This window comes from Ctenopharyngodon idella, chromosome 10, assembly GCF_019924925.1.
Source record: "Ctenopharyngodon idella isolate HZGC_01 chromosome 10, HZGC01, whole genome shotgun sequence".
Classification (NCBI taxonomy): domain Eukaryota; kingdom Metazoa; phylum Chordata; class Actinopteri; order Cypriniformes; family Xenocyprididae; genus Ctenopharyngodon; species Ctenopharyngodon idella.
Genome location: NC_067229.1, coordinates 17,488,511 through 17,501,968, shown reverse-complemented (window position 1 = coordinate 17,501,968; position 13,458 = coordinate 17,488,511). Strand labels below are relative to the sequence as shown.

Below are 13,458 nucleotides of genomic sequence, written 5' to 3'. Positions count from 1 at the left end.
AATGGTTCTTTGAAGAACAGTTCACTGAAAGGTTCTTTGGGAAACCCAAAGTGCTTCTTTTATGGCATTGTTCTGAAAAACCCCTTTAGATCATTTATTTTTAAGATTGTAGCTTATCTTTAATAGCATACATTCAATATTCTATTTAAAATCATGTGGTACCAGAACATTTGGGAGTTCAGAACAACTGAACAAACATTTTTTAAAAAAACCTTGCTGTTGTTTTCTGGCAGAACTGAGGTCGAGGAACAGCTCTGCAGTGTTTTGGGATGGTGGAGAGGCGGGAGCATACCAGGCCTTACTGCTGGATGAGGACCGCGGGTGGCTGCTAGTCGGAGGCCGAGACCACATCTACATGCTAAACTCTGACAGCCTCACCCAACCAGCACGCAAGGTCAGCGCGCACAGCTACCCCAATCTGACAGCTCATGATGTCATTTACAGACCACGAGGATAAAGTGAAAACAGAGCATGACTACAATGTATTACTGTTCACATGAATCTTATGAAGTTACAGGATTCCGTCTTAAAACTGCTCGACCTCATACATCTGTCGATTAGCACAAAAAAAATTACATTGAATTGTCCCTCAGTAAAAGTGTATGAAAAATGCATTTACTGTAGTATATTTGCAATTGTAAAACTATACAAAATTGTAAACTCACAAAATGTAAACTATTTTATCGCACAGCTCTCTATATAAAGTTGTATGTATAAGTAGGGCTATACCCAACTTTATCTGCATACACACAGTATATTCACATAAAGTGATATACAATATAGCAAATTCAGAATATTTTTTAAAATGATAGAATGAAATGTTCCTGTAACTTTCACATAACCATGAATAAACTTTCTTAATACATAAAAACTGGATGTTTTGAAAGTTTAAAAAACATTCAGAACTAAAATTTTCATAACTTTGGAATTGGGAATGCTCTTAGAACATATATTTGTTAGCTGGGTTAGCTGAGATTGGTGTAGTACAACCTGTCTAAAGGCCGTTCACACCAAGATCGATAAAGATAATCATATTAGCATCCACACCGATATCGTTCTTTTTATTATAAGCACGTGCTGCAGTTATTTTGTCTAGCACTTTAAATGCTCGAGCTCTGTAATGATGGGTGGATTGTTATTGGCTGTCAATGTATTTATCGTTCATCAGCTGGAAAAAAATCATTTTGAAAGTGATTCAAACAATATTGTTTTTCTGTGCATTTATTGTTATACTTGTGGTGAGAACTTTGCTATTCGTTTATATTTAGAACGATTTTTACAACTATATCTTTATCGTTATCATTATAGTTATCATCCTTGGTGTGAACGGGCCTTAAGCAAAGTTATATCCAATCTTTGAACTCAACTATTATAGTTAACTATTGTAAACACATTTTGTAAGTTTTTACAAACTGAGGGACAAGTTCATTGATAGCATGACAGTCCCATAACATACAATATTCTACAAAAGTTTAACTGAACACAAACACTAGATACTGTATGTACGCCAACCGATTTCGTAAACTGAAAAATGCATTAAAATCTATATTTGCATTAGCGTAGCATCTTTTTCTACAGTTTTCAGGGCAACTAACATATCCATCCAGTTTAATAACGCAGATATTTGAAGGTAGGGTGAACTCAGGTTGCTTGGGATACTTTTTCCAAGTCATCTTAATGGCAAAAAGTGTCCCAATCACCCTGAATTCTCTATCGCTTCCTTGAGTATGGAGGTTTGTACGCTAAGTAGGTACAACGGGACTGTGTGCTTGCAATGTGTTTGCCAGGCATTCATGTCTGAATTTGCATACTTCAGGCCTAAATTCTCCACTACACATCATCACGGCTAAATAAACATTACATTTGGTTCAGTATTAATTGATTCTGTCTTTTATAATAGTGAAATACCAAAAGATGCCTGTAAGAAATGATGAGGTTAAACGTAAGGTCGTGGAAGAGTCATACATACGTGATCTTCAAAAGAACTAAAGCACGTCAAGTTCTCGATCTTCCAATTATATCATTATGTACAGTGTGCTGATTGCCGGCTAGTGATTAGGTCAATACATGCACATTATTTCCACATGGAAATGATTACAATTTGAAAGGCATGTAGATTGTTGAGTAATGATGGTATTGCGCCAAGGAGGATCTGAGCTAATCAACTCAGTACTTGTTGCACACATTTTTAAAAGAACATTAATGTGATGCACATTAAAAAAAAATAAATAAATAATAATAATAATAATAATATATATATATATATATATATATATATATATATATATATATATATATATATATTAATTTTTCTTTAAATATTAAAGAAATCTTGTAGTAGTATTTAACTATTTATTAAATAATAAATGTGTGTATGTATGTATGTATGTATGTACATATAGTTTTATATTTTTATCTCTTTTATTTTTAGATTCACTGGCCAGCTGGACAGGAACACATTGAACACTGCAAACATGCAGGAAAGAATCTATCGGTAAGACGCTACAACTTTAAAAGGGCACAAATGTAGAAAAAAAAAGCTTTCAACTACCCATAGATGCCTTTTTGTTAAAGTGCTCTCACAGACCAAGATAAGAATAAAAGCTGAAAAATCATATTTATAGCTCTATGGAGAGAATATTTCAAGTTGGGAAGTCTTAAGGGAGGGCAAGTCTGAAGTTTTAACATAATTCCCCCCTGCAGTAACAGGCAAAAATAAGTAGGTGCATTTCTGTGTGATTTAAAATGCTTCACATCCTCACAAATACTCTTTAAAATCATGCTTTTAATCACATACCACATGCATCTCTCAGATGGACTGTGCCAATTATGTGAGACTCCTACAGCCCTTCAATAAAACTCATGTCTATGTATGTGGAACTGGTGCATTCCACCCACAATGCACCTACATTGACCTGGGACACATTCTTGAGGTAAGCAGTCTCTCTTTTTTGCCCTTAACCAGTGTGAAATGCAGTAAACACATTTTAAGTGTATCTTGTACAAATGAGCACCAACAGAGGCTTATTGACTGTAGAGCTGAACTAATAATGAGGGCAGTGGTGCAAACAGAGTGACAGTCTTGTCTTGGTGTCCTAGAAACCAACTTTCTGGCTTCTCAGCCATGTTAGAGAATCCGGGAGAGGAAAATGTCCCTTCAGTCCGCAGGAGCCATTTACCGCCCATCTGACTGGTGAGTTTCCAGACCCTACACCCTAAACACATTGTCCTCAAAAATAACCCATCAGCCCTTTGCAAGCAGAAATACTAAGGAAAAATGCACAAAAACTGTCCATTTGTTAGACATACTCCCATATGAGTCACTGATAAATGAATCTTCATATCTCTGGACCAGATGTTAGTTTGCATGGGGAAATTTGGAAGTTCCCTCACTAAACAGGTTTGTCACCCATATTTGTCTCTAATGGACATTTAATAGGCAGTAATTCGACTGAAAAAAATTGCCCAGTTGCTGTTACAGTGTGGTCAGGAAAAGAAATCCAGCTGCAAAATTGATATTATATTTAGATTTTTTTTAAAGCATGTACACCCCAGAGGGCCATAATGCATAAACCACATGCTACCTAATTAAAGGCTATTACTGCAACCGGAGACCTTTTTGACCATTTAATGATGCCTCTGGAATAATCGAAATTTCCTTTTCACACAAAACTCTTTTTGCTGTAAAACAGAGTATTTTGACAAAGGATGTGGAGTCAGAGGGTAGAATCATTAAAATGAGCTATGCATCATAGAAAATCATTTGTCATTCTAAGTCGTTCTGGATGTGATTTTGTGGATATACTCACCTTAGATGGGGACCTGTACGCTGGGACGTCCGTAGACTTCATGGGAACGAATGCCGCCATTTTTCGCACATCTGTGCATAGCAGCAATCAACACTATATCCGCACTGAAGCTTACCAGGACCACTGGCTAAATGGTGAGAAGTGAAATAAAACATTCATTGTTTTTATTGTGCATGCAAAAAGAGCATGGCCTTGGTTTCCAATCTGGGCTGGTAGGGAAAGTGATCTAGTTATATTTCATTGATAAATAACAAATGATTTTGTTCATATCACAATTATATACAATGTTTTGTGCAAGCTAACAAGCAAGCATAGATGTAGATACAAAATCTACAAAAAAAGCTATGTGCTATATGTACTACACATTTGGATTACTATATTTCTAACAGCATGCAACAACTAACTGCCTCAGGATACTGCCAGCAAATTAAGCTGTTAGATTAGTGTATCTAACTGATTAGCTTTTGCTTTTGTATATTATCAATTTCGCCTCTTAGCTTAGCATACAGCTAACGTATTAGTCCATCTGAGTAGCATACATTTACAGCATACAAATAGACAGCTAGCTTAGATACTACAGCTACAAAAGGATAACTGAAAATGCTACTTTGATTATCTAAAAGGAGGACAAGAGTTTTTTAAGCTAATCGTCTGTGATATATGTTATGCGACCCATATTTGAACTCCATGTTTTAACAGACAGGGAAAAATCTCTCTCTTTTTTTTTTTTTTTTTTTTTTCGCTTTTCAAATAAACCAGTCACTGGTGAAACATCTACTATAATAAACTTTTTGAGATTAGTATGTTGTTTGTAAATAACTAATTTATATCAAGTCTTAGTATCTCAAACAAATGTGTCAGGTTTTAATACTGGTATAGAAATTGTTGGCAGTGTATAAGAAGGAGGTGTATGGTCTGAAAAGTTTGGGGTGCTGGTGCTGCCTAATTAACTTCCTCCACCCTCACTCTGATGCCAATGTCTTTTCACAGAGCCAGAGTTTGTGGGATCGTATTCCATCCCTGACACACACAGCTTGGATGATGACAAAGTCTATTTCTTTTTTAAAGAGACCTCTGTAGAGTCCAACCAGCTCGACAAGCGTATCTACAGTCGAGTGGCCCGTGTCTGCAAGGTGAATGCCAAGTCCAGCGCCATAATGAGCCAATAAAAACATGAAATAGATCCAAAAGACCTTTGTTTGGTATGCAGAATCAATGAGTCTTTTGTAGGAATTAATGAATGGACGTGTAGGCCTCAGTATCATCTGCTGCACAGTAGTAGCAGCAGCATGTATCTAATAATGGATGAATGAAGTGTTTGTTTGAGAGTAATTAAACACTAATCTAGCAACAAATCTAGCAAAAAAGGTTTTCAGTTCAGGGTTATCTTATCAGCATTCTTAAAGTGCTTTATATATTTCATTTGTTTTATGCTGTATTTGTTTGTAATGTATGAAAATCTAATGTATTATATATTTGCTATTGAGATCATGTCATTTATTAAGGCTGGAATACACTACACAAATTTTGCACAGATATTTGCACCGATCTGCAGTCTTAAGGCGTCAACGCTAGTTGCCAAAAGTCAGAGCCAATCTGCAGACTTTAGGCAGTCGGAACTGACAGATTTCAAAGAAAATCATGTAGTGTATGTTGGGCACTGAATCTAATGTTTTTAGCTTCAGACAATAATTCCATCGAGTCAGAGGTGATCAAACATTTTTGGTATTTTGAGTCGATTTTAGAACACATATTGTTTTTCACTTGTCTCCTAGCAATGAGGCACATGTTTGTTGTGTTTGTTGTATTGTGCTCAGTTATTTAGTGAATTACGCCCAGTTTTTCCTCTGTAACCATTTATGATGTAATCAAGTGTATGATGCCTAGTGTTTTAAAATCTTTTAAAAGTTATGTAGTGTATTAAAAGCAAGCTCTTGGTCTTCATCAGAATGACATAGGAGGAAAACGAAGCTTGATTAATCGCTGGAGCACCTTCTTGAAGGCCAGGCTTGTGTGCTCAGTACCAGGACCTGGAGGCATGGACACACACTTTGATGAGCTGGGTATGTTTACACACACAATCACCCATCTGTTAAAGTAAACATGAACTCAAAAATTCAGACTAGTAATACTTTCTGCCCATTTTTTATGTTTAGAGCACATATTTCTTTTGGAGACCAAAGATCCACAGAATCCAGTCATCTATGGTGTCTTCTCCACTTCCAGGTAGATTCATTTCCTGGAAAATCTGTTTTATGAGTCATTCATTGGGTCACCACCCTATAATCTTCTTAACTTTTTAGAACCACATTCCTGTCAATGTTATATTTGTTTACCTCATTTTCTGCATTATCATTGGCTCCATCCAAATCAACCAATCCGTCACACTCATTCCCATTTAACTTACGCTTCAGGTTCTAAGACCTCCCTTGTTCGTTTCAACAACCTAAATCTGATTATCTCAGTTTATCTTGTGAACTGACATCAGTATCAAAACGCCCCTAAAATCAACAATCTGGTCACAGGATGGTCTCCTTCCCGTCCGATTCATTTAGAACAATCTGTCTCGGTGCTCCCACCCAAGGAATGGATAGCTTGAGGCCATAAGGGAGGGTGAAAGGTCACCAAGCTTGAAGAACTATGTTATTCTAACCCGGCATCAGACTAATACATGTTTCCTTTTCAAAAGCTCCGTCTTCAGAGGTTCAGCCGTTTGCGTCTATTCCATGGCCTCCATCCGAGCCGCCTTCAATGGGCCCTTTGCGCATAAGGAGGGGCCCGATTATCGCTGGATGGAGTACAAGGGGAAGATCCCTTATCCACGGCCAGGGACGGTAAGTTCTCAACAGGGAGGAATTATGTTTGGTAGGGTAGAGAAGATGATGGTCATGTGTAAGGATACTTATTTTTGAACAACTGTGGGTGGAATCGAACTGCAACCTTGGTGTTCCTATCACAAGTGCACGCAAGCTTTGAGAGCTATGGTTAGTTTTGGATTGCAGATGTGTTGGGGCAGCTTGGAAACCATGCGGCCAGTCACTCCTCACATTAACTGCACTGCCTCAAGGGGACTATAAAAATGTCGTCAGGCACTCTGGGGTCACGTGTCAGGGAGGCTTGTGAAGTGGCTGGAGTGTGGACCTTTAGTGGTGAGGTCTTCAGAGGGAAGTCAATTATCAGGGCTGTGAATTCTGCTCCATTAGTTTTCGAACCCTTTCAAATGATGGGGTTTAGTGACTAGAAGGTGCTGTTAAGATCATGTTGAAACCAAAGGAACCTCTTTTAGACTCGTTTTACATGTAGTAGTAAAATGTATGTATCTGTGCTAAATTCATTCAGGTGCCATGTTCGTCCCAGCTGAAAAATCAAGCATGAATTCCATGTCCAGGCTGGTTCATGCTGATTAGAGCTGGTATAATGCTGGTCTAGTTGGTGGACCAGCATAGTCATGCTGTTCTCAAGCAAAACTGAGCTGGTTTAGCTGGTCCACCAGCTCTCCTGCTTCCCATGCTGGTGACCAGCAAACCAGCAATCAGCATCCCATGCTGGTCCAAGCATGCAAAACATACCTTATGCTGGTGACCGGCAATGCAGGATGTTTCAGCAGGACTTACTTTGCACATATTGTGTGTAGGTTGCCATGTTTACCAGCTTTACAAGGTCATGACAGAGGTTGAAATAATGGATTTAAGTAAGCAAGTTTATCATACTAGTTTCATGTTAACACTTACAACATGCCCCGCTTTAGGGTCCTAGATGGATTCGCTTCAATGGGTAAACTGACTGACAACAGAAGATTCCTTTAAAACTGCATTTCTCAATATGGAAAAATAAGAACTGTGATGCTTATTGCACTATGATCTCAAACACTGGCCAAAATCCACATCTGCACAAATGTTTTTGACTATTTTTACTTTATTCTGGGACTGTTACACCAAATTCAGTCCCCACAGGGTTCCAGAATATGAGCTTATCTGTCTATGGTATGCATTATGTTCTAACCATGAAATATGGTTTTATTACATGAAATAGCTTCAATCATACAAATCAAAACAGATTTTTGAAAAAAATATATATATATATTTTTGGGGTGTACTACAATGGAAAATGGTCAAAAAAGGAGTTTTTCTATAAAATTATGATTTTCTTTTCTATTTAAATGCACATTTCTTTTAGAAATTGATACATCCAATCTTAATCTCCATCAAAATCTGCCACACACATAAAAACACATATACACATGCACACACACACATTAACACACATTATTCCTTACTACTATCCATAAGATTATACCTGTCACTTCTGCCTCTGGGCGTAAAGACTACCCTCATTTAACTCCATGGTATTCAACTCTCATTCAACTCTCATCCGCTATTTCTGCACTCTTCCTGCTGCCCTTTCCGTAAAATATTGCTGTATTCATTTTCTGAAAAGACAAAATAATTTTGTTATTTATACATAAATACAACTATACTACAATAAACACTTCAAATAAATAAATAACTGCAATCATATTATTGATGCTACTATCTATAAAAAATCCCAATGGGGAAATACATTACTGCAATTCCACTGTGGTACAGCGTTGCCATATGGAAACATTGATATTTTCTCAATTTACAGTAAAACTATGTTAGACAAAGTTGATTTGTGAATAAAAATATGTTTACTTACCAAAGATACTGCAAAAAATAGAGCAATATATTTTATTTTTTTTCAGAATAACAAGGAACTAACTGTCCTATGTCCCTTCAGTGTCCGAGTGAGACCTACGACCCTTTGCACAAGTCCACCCGTGATTTCCCAGACGATGTTGTGAGCTTCATGAGGACCCATCAGCTAATGTGGGAGCCAGTGGTGCCCATCCACAGGCGTCCGGTCTTCACTCGGATCAATGCCCCCTACAGGCTAAAGAAGCTTGTGGTTGACAGGGTTGATGCAGAGGATGGCCAGTATGATGTCTTACACCTTGGCACAGGTATGTCTGAAAGGTTAACAAAAGATCAACGTGTGTTCAAAGAGCTGAATCTTTTATACTATTTAAAAAAAAAAAAGAAGTGTGACAACTATCCTTGGTGTTTCCTATTATATAAACATTAGACCTAAATTGTACTGCAAATATGGAAATCTCCTAGATAGGCTTCCAGATCTTACAGTAAATGCTATCAGAGATGATCTATGTTCCCATGCTGGTCAGTGGTGTTGTTGCCTGGGATCATCCTAACATTTCGAGGACGCAATGTTTCTTTTCCTGTCTAACATTTGTCCTCCTGGACTGATGGGTGTATGCGTGAACTCTGCCAAGTCTAAGTGAATCATTTAGGGCAAATAGATACTCTGTTCAGGACAAATATGCTTAACCTGTGTGTACAGAGAGGAGACTTGCAATTTTAAACTGTATAGGACTAGAACAGTGTAACAGCTGTCAGCCCACAGGGTGCTGGATAAATACACACGCTAAAAGCCAGTGCTCACTCACCTAGGTAACTAAGTAAGGGTGCATTATGGGATATATTTAAAAGTTATGGTTAATGTGAATATCTATCTGTCTATCTATCTATCTATCTATCTATCTATCTATATATCTACCTACCTATAGATATGTATGTCTATATGTCAAGTCTGTACAGTGGAATCTCATATGGTTAATCTTCTGTATCTTCAGATGATGGCAAAGTAATAAAGGTGGTCTCTGTACCTAAAGAGAACTGGGAAACTGAAGAAATCATTCTAGAGGAGTTGAATGTCTTCAAGGTAATTTAACAAGATCTCATTTTCTTCTCTCTCCTCTGCTTGTTTGTCATGCCATCTGCTAGACTCCCTCATGACCCCTGACCCTGCTCTCATTGGTTGTTGTTTTCACGTCAAGCACTTCCCAAACAAAAATAACTATTAAAGAAGAAAACCAGATTGCTCTTAGATTTCCCATGTCTGTCTACTTAAGTGGCCAAACCCAGGGACAGGAGAGGCAACGTCACAACAGGAAAAGATCTCATTTATCAAAAACTTTAGGCAGTGAGGAATGTGTCAGTTTTGCTCTGGGATGGAGGGAGTGTAAGCAAATAGAAGTCAACAGGTTTTATATGATATGTAATTGTAATTATGGTTTTATAATAACATTAAGCTTGCAGTTATCATTTATTTAAGAAATATAAGATCATGTGTTATATTTCAAGTCTTTTGAAGTCAGACAATAACTTTGTGTGAGGAAAAAAATTCACTTAAAATGTAAATTATTCCCTGAATACCACTGCATCCCTCACATCTCACTGACTTAAACACTAAAAATTGGTAGTACATTATGAATAGCTAATATGTCTCGTGTCAGTCAAACCTGTCAGGAGACATATGATAGCAGACATTGTCCACTGGCGTCCCACCAGCCATTTGGAGAGCGAGATTCATTTTAAGTGTCAAGGCTCATTTGCTGCTGTATATGAAAGAGAAATGAACCAATGGAGCAGAAAGCTTTAAAACATTCACAAAGGCCTGTTATGATGAGCTGCTCATTTAGCACCAAACATGCATGTCGTCCCCCACTTTGTTCAGGAGTTGATTCATTTTATGTGTTGACACATTTTTCTTCCTCTCTTTTTTCATTTTGTAGACTCCAATACTAAGCATGGAGCTCTCCACCAAGAGGGTAAGTGGACGTGTTTGGTGGGTGGCCACTAAATAATACTATTACTTCAACTAATACTAAGGACTTCAACTTTCTTGAACAACAATATTAGATTCATGATTCTGCTTTCAAACCTGCCATAATGTCTTGCCTCATAGACTTCTATTGTAAGTGCATTACTGTAAAAGTTGGAGTTGATTAAGGTTTATCAGTCTAATTACCATTTAAATTAATTTGTTAAAGGTTAGACTGTTTTATATTGCATTCACACATACATCCTCATTTTTTATTTGATTTCTTCTCTAGCAAGTGCTGTTCGTAAGCAGTGATGAGGGTGTCGTCCAGCTTCCTGTTCAGAGGTGTGAGCTCTACGGTAAAGCCTGTGTAGACTGCTGTTTAGCTCGAGACCCATACTGCGCTTGGGATGGCTCCTCCTGTACTAACTACTTCCCCAGCAACAAAAGGTACAAATTATTCTACTAGTTGACATGTAGTTGCAAAGTTACTTACAGTTAGTAGAATGTCTAAAGTGGATTATTGAAATAAAGTGTAAGCTTATTTATTAGTCAGTAAAATGGGCCTGAAAACCACCAGCAAACCTGTAAAATAATGGATCTGAAGGTGGGTCCTAAGGCGGCTAACATCCTTTTGTGGTCCGCAGGCGTGCTCGGAGACAGGATGTGAGGTATGGAGACCCCTGGAGCCAGTGTCAGGACATGAGAGACGGTAATAGATCACTTTCCACTCTCCTCAACTCTACACCATCAGGTTGTATATGATATTGGCCATTCCTGGAATAAAATGCACACTGCTCCCCTCTAGTGTGCGAAATGGATACTGACACATACTAAGATGTGTGCACCAGTTTAATATGAAATCAAAACTGATTGTTTACTTTCTTGACTTTCTTAACTACTGTGAACAAATTATTAGAACATATGTCAAAGAAATAAAAAAGTTTTTAGGAAGCTAAAGTCTCACGGTGAAGATATTTTTCATTTGATCAGCATTTAGATGAATATGTAAATACAGGTGCATCTCAATAAATTAGAATATCATGAAAGTTTTTTTTTTTTTTTCTGTAATTTAATTCAAAAAGTAAAACTTAAATATATTCTAGATTTATTAGACATAAAGTAAAATATTTCCAAACTTTTTTGTTTTCATTTTGATGATTACAGCTTGCTGCTCATCAAAATAAAAAAAAAATCAGTATCTCAAATTATTAGAATATTTAATTTCAAGTTCTATTAAATTACCATTCTCAGGGTATAAATACTGGGTTTAGGTCAGTAATCTCAACAGCAGTCATGGGGAAGTCTTCTGACTTGACAGTTGTCCAGAAGACGATCATCAAGACCCTCTACAATGAGTGTAAGCCACAGAGGGTCATTGCTGAAAGAGCTGGCTGTTTTCAGAGTGCTGTGCCAAAGCATATTCATGGAAAGTGGACTGGAAGGAAAAAGTGTGGTAGGAAAAGGTGTACAAGTGAAAGGAATGACCGCAGGCTTGAGAAGATTGTCAGGCGAAGCCGATTTAAGAACTTAGGAGAGCTTCAAAATGAGTGGACTGAAGCTGGAGTCAGTGCATCAAGCGCCACCGACGCCTTCAGGAAATGGGCTACAACTGTCACTTTCCACTTACCAAGCCTCTTCTGAACCAAAGACAACGTCAGAAGCGTCTTACCTGGGCTAAGGAGAAAAAGAACTGGACTGTTGCTCAGTGCTCCAAAGTCCTCTTTTCAGATGAAAGTAAATTTTGAATTTCATTTGGAAATCAAGGTCCCAGAGTCTGGAGGAAGAGTGGAGAGGCACAGAAACCATGTTGGATGAAGTCCAGTGTGAAGTTTCCACAGTCAGTGATGGTTTGGGCTGCCATGTCATCTGCTGGTGTTGGTCCACTGTGTTTTCTGAAGTCCACAGTCAACGCAGCCATCTACCAGGAAATTTTAGAGCACTTCATGCTTCCTTCTGCTGACAAGCTTTATGGATATGCTTATTTCATTTTCCAGCAGGATTTGGCACCTGCCCACACTGCCAAAGGTACCAAAAGCTGGTTCAATGACCATGGTGTTACTGTGCTTGATTGGCCAGCAAACTCGCCTGACCTGAACCCCATAGAGAATCTATGGGGTATTGTCAAGAGGAAGATGAGAGACACCAGACCCAACAATGCAGATGACCTGAAGGCTGCTATCAAAGCAACCTGGGCTTCCATTACACCTGAGCAGTGCCACAGGCTGATTGCCTCCATGCCACGCCGCATTGATGCAGTAATTCATGCAAAAGGAGACCCAACCAAGTATTGAGTGCATAGAAATGAACATACTTTTCAGAAGCCTGACATTTCTGTTTAAAATATCCTTTTTTTATTGATCTTATAAAATGTTCTAATTTATTGAGATAGTGAATTGGTGGGTTTTTGTTAAATATGAGCCAAAATCATCACAATTAAAAGAACCAAAGACTTAAAGTACTTCAGTCTGTGTGCATTGAATTTATTTAATACACGAGTTCCACAATTTGAGTTGAATTACTGAAATAAATGAACTTCTCCATGACATTCAAATTTATTGAGATGCACCTGTATATACTGCATGCTTTCCTTTCCATAACAAAATAAACGCAACAAAAATGACAGCAGCAAGAAAACAGCTGTTTAGTTCTCCATGTCAAAAAAGGCGAAACTTGCGGGAATGTTGCTTTGGCCAAACAAACTTCATTTTGGACTGATTTTGTTCGAAATTATGTCACACCAGTTTATTCTTTAATTTTGCTTGAAGTATATCAGGCCTTAAAAGTTTCCATTCCTCTGCAGGTTCAAAGCACCCTGAACTGAAGACAGTATACGGTGTGGAGATGAACTCAACCTTCTTGGAATGTGTCCCACATTCACCACAAGCCACAATCAAGTGGATAATTCAGCCAAACAACAACCAGAACAGCAAAGAGGTCCGTCCAAAACCGTAAACAATTGTAAACTGTTGTAAATTGATTGTAAATTGTAAATTGATAACTCACTTCT

The 13,458-nt window shown here is 37.8% G+C and overlaps 1 protein-coding gene across 4 annotated transcripts in view; it reads left to right on the top strand.

The window, feature by feature from the left end:
• si:dkey-49n23.1 (semaphorin-3D) overlaps positions 1 to 13,458 on the top strand; it is a 78,350-nt gene that overhangs the window by 41,880 nt on the left and 23,012 nt on the right. For 2 of the 4 annotated variants that reach the window (XM_051910939.1, XM_051910938.1), the window contains exons 3-17: positions 234 to 394; positions 2,432 to 2,494; positions 2,814 to 2,933; positions 3,100 to 3,193; positions 3,815 to 3,943; positions 4,800 to 4,942; positions 5,758 to 5,872; positions 5,966 to 6,035; positions 6,499 to 6,643; positions 8,568 to 8,790; positions 9,478 to 9,566; positions 10,420 to 10,455; positions 10,741 to 10,898; positions 11,096 to 11,160; positions 13,252 to 13,385. In XM_051910939.1, the coding sequence (XP_051766899.1) occupies positions 234 to 394; positions 2,432 to 2,494; positions 2,814 to 2,933; positions 3,100 to 3,193; positions 3,815 to 3,943; positions 4,800 to 4,942; positions 5,758 to 5,872; positions 5,966 to 6,035; positions 6,499 to 6,643; positions 8,568 to 8,790; positions 9,478 to 9,566; positions 10,420 to 10,455; positions 10,741 to 10,898; positions 11,096 to 11,160; positions 13,252 to 13,385 (1,745 nt within the window). The remainder of the gene's footprint in view (positions 1 to 233; positions 395 to 2,431; positions 2,495 to 2,813; positions 2,934 to 3,099; positions 3,194 to 3,814; positions 3,944 to 4,799; positions 4,943 to 5,757; positions 5,873 to 5,965; positions 6,036 to 6,498; positions 6,644 to 8,567; positions 8,791 to 9,477; positions 9,567 to 10,419; positions 10,456 to 10,740; positions 10,899 to 11,095; positions 11,161 to 13,251; positions 13,386 to 13,458) is intronic. The other 2 variants (XM_051910940.1, XM_051910941.1) reach the window with 2 other exon arrangements.